At 48.2% G+C, this 8,686-nt stretch overlaps 2 protein-coding genes across 2 annotated transcripts in view; both read left to right on the top strand.

Moving 5' to 3' along the window:
• Positions 1-680: 680 nt before the first annotated feature.
• On the top strand, positions 681-3,759 carry LOC106013982 (platelet binding protein GspB; the record flags this gene model as incomplete). The annotated part of the gene is given in 1 exon segment (XM_013090951.1): positions 681-3,759. A coding segment is annotated over 1 exon segment (3,079 nt), but the record flags the coding sequence as incomplete, so codon positions are not given.
• Positions 3,760-6,220: 2,461 nt separating this feature from the next.
• LOC101852145 overlaps positions 6,221-8,686 on the top strand; it is a 17,972-nt gene continuing 15,506 nt past the window's right edge. The window contains exons 1-2 of the mRNA XM_013090948.2: positions 6,221-6,373; positions 7,915-8,076. Coding sequence (XP_012946402.1) covers positions 7,915-8,076 — 162 coding nt within the window. The 5' untranslated portion in view covers positions 6,221-6,373. The remainder of the gene's footprint in view (positions 6,374-7,914; positions 8,077-8,686) is intronic.

Here is an 8,686-nt window from a genome sequence, read left to right as displayed (position 1 = left end):
TTGTAACTCCTCTAATCTTCGGCACTAATATGACCTTATTGTGTTGCAAGTGCCGTAAAACTCTTGCTAAAACTAAAAAAACTAACAGACAGAGGGACAGAGATGGGAAGGAAGGGAGAAAGGAGAGAGCAATGATTAATATTGTAAAGGGGAAAAAAGTGGGAAGGGGGAGGGGAGGAGGAGCACAATGTGATTGACTTCAAGGCTCCTGTTGTTGGCTGTTGATGGTTTCGAACATGACTGGATATATTTTAATAGATTCATTTCGGGAGGAAAGAGAGGGGGGGGTTGTATTGGTTGTGTAACCGGCTAAAAAACTTTAGTTTTCTTTTTCACGCTATTCTGTACCAAGTGGCCGTGTGTCGTTATCGATGTGTGCGTGGGTGTGTATATATGTGCAAGTTCTTGTGGGAGAGAGAAAGAAAGAACGAGAGAGAGGGAGAAAGAAAGAGAGATGGAAAGAAAAGAGAGAGAGAGATGGAGAGAAAGGATCACTATTGGAACCCTGTGAGTTCGTGTGGTTTTTTTAAACAATTTTTCATTCTTAAGTGAAAGTGCACTATTTAACTGAAATGTATTATTATTAGATCTAATGTTATTATCATTGTTACTATGATTTAATTTTATCATTCATGTTGTCATTATTATTAATTTATTTCTCTTGTTTTTCTCCTTTTCTCAGGGTGTCAGCTCGCCCGGCTTGGACTTCAGCAGTTTCCAGCTGCCTGTGCTGGACGAGTCGTTGTTTGGCCGCTCCAGTCAGAACCTGAACGCCCAGGGCTTCATTGAGTTGGATGACGACAGTCTACTCTTCATCGGTCGCTGTGAGGAAGATCTAGCGGACTGTGCCAGCTCCTCGTCTGTGACCAGTGAGAGCTGCGACAGCTACAGCTTCAGCGGTTGTGGGGATGTAACCGGCTTCAACGCTGCAGATCACTTCGCATCATTCCCGTTGTCGTTGGCATCCCCTCTGGGCTCCCCGTCTCGTTCTCCATACTCGTCGTCTGACGTTATTGGAGAAGGAGTAGGAGGAGGAGTAGGAGGAGGAGTAGACGGAGCGTCAGGTGACCCTCGACCCAGCAGTCGCTTCGACCCCCGGTTCAGTGGCAGCGGCGGTGATATCACCCCTCCCGGCCAGAGGAGTCCTGCCCGGCCGTCGACGGTCCTGCTGAGCCCCGACAGTCCTCTCGGCAAGCGGCCCTTCCCGGACACCGGCAACAGCAGCGGGGGGAGCTGTGGGGGAGGAGCCAGTCCCGCTAAGCGCGGCTCTCCCACGCCCACTTCCTCCAGCGGGGGCCTAAGCCCCGTCACTCCGGACGCGGCTCCGATAGAAGAGCTCCTCAGGTTTGGCGTGAACTCCTCGGCCTTCCAGCATGTCGTCGACAACACGGACGACGAATATGGTGACGTTCTGATCACTGACCTGCAAGATGACGACGACTACGACGACTCATCAGTGCACGAGAGCTTAAAGGTCAAGCGGTCACTGCTCTTTGACCGCAGCAGCGGCGACAGCGCCAACATCAGCGAGGCCGAGTCCAAAATGGGCGACTCGCCTCGGAGTTCGGGCAGCAGTGGTATCCTTTCTCCTCCTGGTGTTGCGGCCGGTCGTGGTGCAGGTAACGGTGGTGGTGGTGCTGGTGCTGGTGTCGGAGCGGGTGGCTACGTGGTCACGAGCAGTGACGGAGAGTTGGACCCGCCCTCCACCCACAGGGCTCCGCCCCCTGTGATCGTGGGCGTGGTCAGTAAGAGCGAGGTGAGGGACATCGGCTACAGTAGCGAGAGTCAGAGCAACGACGAGGTGGACGTGATGAGGCACCAGATCGACCTGGAGTACAAGTTCCCGGGGAAGTGCGAAGTGGCCAGCGACGGGCCGTTAGGCGATAAGGTCACCATGCCCTCCACTAAAGTGAAGCCGCAGTACTACTACATGACGCACGTGGATCTCGACTCCACAGACAGAACGACCGACAACGGGGACACGACAGATTCCGGCCCGGAGAGGGTCAAAGACGACGTGAAAAGCAGCAGTGATGGTCATGGTGGGTACCGTCCTGAGGCAGACAGATTTGAGGCAGCCGTGAAGGAGGTGTACTCGGAACTGAAAGATGATGACAATGGTTCCTGTTTCCCTGGACAGATGTCTTCTCGTGGTCACAGTGGGAGTAACTGTGAAGGAGGGAGTGCGGCAGTGGTCTCATCATCATCATCATCATCATCATCATCGGCCGTTCGGGGTCACTTCGGGGTCAGCGAGTTGGTTGCCACGGGGAAATCCTCAGCGTCTTCCGCCACTGTCAGCCCGTTGTATATCCCCGATGACGACGACACAGAGGACGTGACGATGCTGGCGATCAAGCCCTTGCACGAGCTGCTCGACATCTCTGAGTCCGACAGCGCTCCTGAGTCCAAGGAGAAGAAATCCATCCGCTACCTCATCGAGCACGCTGAGGATTTGGTGAAGCCTCCCAGCCCAACCAAGACTACATTTTCCGCTCCGTCCTCTCCAAGCAAGCATCTTCAGAGCCCAATAGTAGTGCAGCAGCAGCAGCAGCATCAACAGCACCAGCTGTCCCCCTCCAAACAGACTCAGACCGACTCGTGCAGCGCCGTGGAGAGCTCGTGCGACGCGAGCGGCGAAGACAACTCGGATCACGAGGCGGCTGCAGCGGCAGCGGCCAACGCCAGCGGCAGCGGCGGCACCAGAGACGAGTTCTCCACCGCCACAGACGACGCGGACGAGACGCTCATCGGCAGCGTGATCAACCTGGACTCGGCCACAGAGTCGGCGCGCAACACCAGCACGGACGACATCATCAGCACCACGTGCTCCGGCGTCCCGCGCTCCCCGCGCTCTATCCCGCACACACTCGTCGACTCGCCGCGGCTCCGGAAGCAGACGGGAGAGAGCTCCTCCTCGCGCCGCCGCGGCAAGGACCGGCCCTGGAGCGTGGTCGGCCTCCAGGACTTTAGCAGCAACTCCAGGGGCAGCGGCCACGGTGACAAAATGGGTGGAGCCACCACCATGGACGCTGTCGATTCGGTCGCTCACCACAACCACCACCATAATTATCATCATCACGTGGCCTCCTCCGAAAGTGCAATTGACCACATCTTCCAGCGCTGCCAGACAGACACCGATTCCTCCTCTTCCAACGCCGCTTCGCCCATGATGGCGGCCTCATCGTTTTTCTTCTCGCCCTCCTCTCATTCATCCACATTCCCCCGCGAAAGTCACCAGCACAACCACCACCCCCGCCGGGGCTTCCGCCGTGCCTTATCCTCCACGGAACACCAGTCTCCCCCCTCCCCCTCCACAAAAGTTCATCACTCGCACGCCTCCTCCTCGACTCGACGCAAACTCAAATACTCGAGCGAGGTCGCTCCTGCAGCCGCGGACAGAATGACACTTGAGAACGGTCTCGTTTCTGATAACGGCGGAGGTCCTCTAGCCACATCGGAGACGCCTGTCCCCTCCTCATCCCTCCTCTGCTCTCACAGCAAGACCGGACACTACACCGCCATCCTCTCCGCGGAGGCGACCTCCGACAGCGAGGCCCCGCCCTCTCCCAGCAAGGTCAGAGGTCAGGCTCCGTCGTCTCCGGGCAGGGTCAAAGGCCAGCAGCGGAGGACCAGGCGACTGCGGCACCGGTCCAGCCTGGAGTCCGGCAAGGAGGTCAGCGTGTCGGGAAGTGGCGGGGGTGTCATCGGGGCCGGCCAGCCGTACAGCAGGTCCAGTGCCACGGACAGCTACGACAGGCGAGAGGCGAATTATAATCAAAACCCCCGGGTATGGTTTTGGCGGGGACAAATCGGGGGGGGGGAGAGCCAATTTTTTTTTTTTTTTTTTTTCTCTTTTAAGTTCTTATTTATTTAGATCTGGGTTTTGTTTTGTTTTCTTGAAGGTTTTTGTTTTTTGTTGTTGGGGGGGTTTTTTTGTTGTTTTTTTTTGGGGGGGGGGTTGTTGGGGTTTTTTCCCGGGGGGGGGGGGGGGGGAGGAGGACGATTCTCAAAAGATTCCCCAATATCATGGATTTGTCAGCCTTTCTAAGTATTTTTATTCAGTCTGTAATAATCTATTTGTCTCTGTTTCTATCTATTCTGTTTACCACATGTTGGGTCTATCTAATCTACCCATCTGTCTGTCTGCCTGTCTGTCTGCCTGTCTGTGGTGGTACGTTATATCCTAAATGCGTGGTGGGTTTTGAGGGGGTGGGGTTGTTGGGGTTTTTTGTTTGGGTTTAATTTGTTTTCTTCTGCCTGTATTGTTTGTGTAATTGTTGTTGTGGAGTTGGTTTTTTGTTGGTTTTTTAGGGGGGGGGGGGGTGTTATTTATTTGTTTGGGCTTTAGTATTTGCTTTTATCTGTTCTCTAACAGGTTGGGTTTTTATTCTGATTAGATAATATCGAATGAAAATCTCACCTTTGTAATTATTTACGTGTGTGGGACATTAAACTCGAACAAAGATTATGTCTGAAAGCCGCATCAGTTTCTGTCGCATAGAAAAGAGGGACGTTCAAAAGTTTTGATCTCATCCGAAAAAAGTGTGTGTGTGTGTGTGTGTGTGTGTGTGTGTGTGTGTGTGTGTGTGTGTGTGTGTGTGTGTGTGTGTGTGTGTGTGTGATTTGGTGTCTATATTATCTGTTCCGTTTGTGTGTCTGTCTCTGGCTATGTGTGTGTGAGAGAGAGAGAGAGAGAAAGGGGGGGGGGGAGGAATTCTTACTATGCATTACGGGTTGTTATGAAGTGCGCTGTGAGCCATCAGACTAAAACCAAACACACAGCACTATTAATATTGGCGTGTACACTTAATTAAAGAAACGACCATTGTGTCTAGCCTTTTTTATTTTTTATTTTTCGAGTAACGGTACTTGGCTCAGAGCTCACACAACCTATCACCATCAGTTTTATCAACGCCTATCGGTTTTCCCTTTGATCTTGTGATCGCGTTCCTGCTACTTTGAACCCGATCAGTGGGTGGTTGGCGGGTGCTCTGGTCTGGTTTGCTCCTTCTTTCCTATCAAACATCTATCATCCTTTAATCTTTCCTCCTTCTATTTTGTGTTTGTTACTCCCTTGTAACACATCTAATCTTCGGCACTTATATAACTTTATTGTGTTGCAAGTGCCGTAAAATTCTTACGAAAAAAAAAAGAACCCAATCAAGTCAGGTTGTCCCATAATGTACGTGACTTCTGTCACTGAGTGGAACAGACACACTGCACGTACGGTCATGTATTTCTCAAACTGTCGGAACATGTTGACGCCAGTGTAATTTTCAGTTTTTACAGTGGGTGGTTGGCGGGTGCTCTGGTGTGGTTTGCTTCTTCTTTCCTATCAAACACCTATCGTCCTTTTATCTCCCCTTCTTTTTTATGCTTGTTACTCTCTTGTAACACCTCTAATTTTCTGGCGCTCCTATGACCTTACGCAGTTGTGATTGTCGTAAAAGCTCTACTAAAACTAAATCAGTTTTTACAGTCCCGTGGTTGGTACCTCGAACATAATCGCCCCCCTCCCACCCACCCACCCCCCTCTCCCTGAAGAGTTCAATCTATATGAGTTAATATATTGTATAATATTTCTACACGAATATACATATATGCATTTTTGTATGTGTGTATATATATTTATTTAATATATTATGTGTGTGTTTGTCTGTGTGTGTGTGTTTGCTTGTGTGTGTTTGCACGCGCGCGCGTGTATGTGTGTGTGTGTGTGTGTGTGTGTGTGTGTGTGTGTGTGTGTGTGTGTGTGTATTATTTGTTATACTTGTTTGAAATAGGCTGGTTGCTTTACATAGTGACTGTGTTGTGCTTGTGTTTTCCATACAAAAAGAACTACAGTGTAGCAATAAAGCACCAGATCTCCTTGTCTTGAAGTAAAGATGTCAAACTAGCTGCATTAATTGTTTGTTTAGGGGGGGGGGGGGGGGTTGTGGGTGTATTTGTTTGTTATTTGTTGTTGGGTTGTTGTTTTTTTTGGGGGGAGGGTTATATTTTTGAGAGGTTTAGCTGGTATGTTCGTTCGGTTTGTTTGTTTGTTTTGGTTTGTTTGTTTGTTTGTTTGTTTTGGTTATTTTGTCAGTTTGTTTGTTTTGGTTTGTTTGTTTGTTTTGGTTACTTTGTTTGTTTGTTTTGTTTTTTTAGGTTGGAAGGGGGGAGGGCAGCATGAGGCACAAATCTTTTGTGAGGGACAGAAATTGATAATCATGTTTAAAGCAGAAAAGAGAAAAGAAGAATAACACCCACTTTGTCTTTTGGAACAGACGAATACGTGACAGCCCCGTTGGAGGCGGCGACGTCCGATGCTGAGGATCTCCACAACATCTCTGGCTCCCTCTCGGAGAACAGCACCTGGGATAACTACCAGGTGAGTCAGAGTCATCGTGTGGGTGGTTGACGGGTGCTCTGGTGTGGTTCGCTCCTTCTTTCCTATCAGACATCTGTCGTCCTTATCTTCCCCTCCTTCATTTTTATGTTTGTTACTCTCTTGTAACACCTCTAATCTTCTGGCGCTCATATGACCTTATAAATGCAGTTGGGAGCGCCGTAAAACCTCTACTAAAACTAAAACAAAGAGTCTTCATTACTGTCAATGTTTTAAATTACGCCCCCTATGACACAATTTGTGGGTGGTTGGCGGGTGTTCTGGTGTTGTTTGCTCCTTCTTTCCTATCACACATCTATCATTCTTATCTCCCCTCCGTCTTTTTTGTGCATGTTACTCCTCTTGTAACACATAATCTACTCTTCGGCACTTAAATGACCTTATTGTGTTGCAAGTGCAGTAAAACTCTTACTAAATCTAAAACTGACACAATTTAAATGGTTTAGGGAGCGGGCTGCATGGAAACAACTTGTAGTGTGGGGGTGGTGGGGCTGACCCGAACAGAGGGAGATGCAATATCTCAGTAGACAGACCGTGACCTCAAGGCTTTCTTTTCTTGTCATATCTCCATTTTTTTTTTTTAGTTCATATCAAAGAGTGAGCTTAAGTAAGAAAAATCGGATTTTTACTGTGCAAAAAAAATGGAGATACGACAAGAGGGCATTGAGGTCGCGAGATGGAGATGTGCACATGTGTGATTAGAAACACCTCCCCCTATGGGAATGAGCTTCATAAATGGATGCCTAAGAAGGATAGTGGGGAACAAGTGGTACGATCGAGTCACAAATGCTCAACTGTGGGAAAGAACAAGCCAACGGCCAGTAAAGGAAGACACACAGGTGAAGAAATGGAAATGGATTGGGGACACCCTGAGGAGACCCCCGACAAGCATCATCAGACATGCTTTGACGTGGAATCCACAAGGAAAACGTAAGAAAGGAGAGCCTTACCGCTACTCCAAGACACACCGTCAGAGGAAAGGAATTTGAACCACATGACCAATCAGTTGATCAGCCATCATGTTTATTTAGATATAAGCCAACAGGTTGTACAGAGTTTAGGTGGGTGGTAGGTGGGTGTCACTGGAAAGGTACTATCAATTTTCTTTCTTCCCAAGACGTTTATTGTGTCGTCATATGTGCGTGTATGGGTGTATGTGTGGTGTGTGTGTGTTTGTAAATATGTGTCTGTGTGTATGTGTTTGTCTGTCTGTGTGTGTATGTGTGTGTGTGTGTGTGTGTGTGTATGAGTATATGTCAACACACTCACTCACACGTAATATGTGTGAGTGAGTGTGTTGTTTGTGTGTGTTTGTCAAATCTTTGTCGATGTGTGTTTGTGTGTGTGTGTGTTTTGTGAATGGGTGTCTGTGTCTATGTGTTTGTGTGTGTGTGTGTTTCAATGTATGTCTCTGTGTCTGCGTTTTTGTGTATGTGTCTCTGTTTCATTCTTTCTGCGCATGTGTATGTGTGTCTGCGTATGTATGTGCTAAAATCGTCTACTGTGCCATCCCCGCGGCTCAGATGCTGTACCCGACGGCCAGCGAAGACCCTGGCGAGGAGCTGCTGACTTGGGAGCCCCAGGATGACCTTGAGTTTGACGACGACTTCCAGCTGACCAAGAGGACTAAGTCCATCATCACCGACCTGGTCGCCAGCAAGCCCACCAAGGGGAAACTCAAATTTGTACGTACTTGTAATTTTGTTTTGCTATGTTAAGTGGATGCTTTTTAAGGGGAGGAGCGACCTTTGATTTTGCAGAATTTTGGATCAGGCCATGCAAATTGAGATGTTAGCTGATTTTTTTTCAGGTCAACCAGGTTTTAGGTCTAAAAATAGCCTGGAGAAAATGAGAAAGTCTTTATTCTCCTAATAAATTGCCTTTGAAAACATGAGGGCGGGTTAATATAGTGAATTTTCACAATAATTGTCATTTTTTGCAAATTATGATTTTTTGGGGGGAAGTTTTATCCCTACTCCTTCCTTAGTTTTCTTACTTTTGACATGAAACTTTCCAGAAAACAAAGATGGCAAGGCTGCCATCAATGTAATAGAGAGATATTTGCAAAAAAAATATTACTTTTCCATTGGCAAGCGGTTACGCAACCAAAATTTAGAAGAGATTTTTTTACACTTTGGGAAAATTCTCTTTTTTTTTTCTTTTGCAATTATTGAAAAAAACTCGCTGTTACGCTAATGGGGTCTGGTTCAGGTATACTCTCACCAAATTAGGTCAAATTTGGTCCATAAATAAGAAAGCCTTAGGGGTTTGATATTCATTGTTTATTTTCACGAT

Source organism: Aplysia californica, unplaced genomic scaffold (genome assembly GCF_000002075.1).
Source record: "Aplysia californica isolate F4 #8 unplaced genomic scaffold, AplCal3.0 scaffold00029, whole genome shotgun sequence".
NCBI lineage: Eukaryota > Metazoa > Mollusca > Gastropoda > Aplysiida > Aplysiidae > Aplysia > Aplysia californica.
The sequence above is the reverse complement of the archived record's forward strand: the minus strand, read 5'-3'. Positions and strand labels throughout refer to the sequence as shown.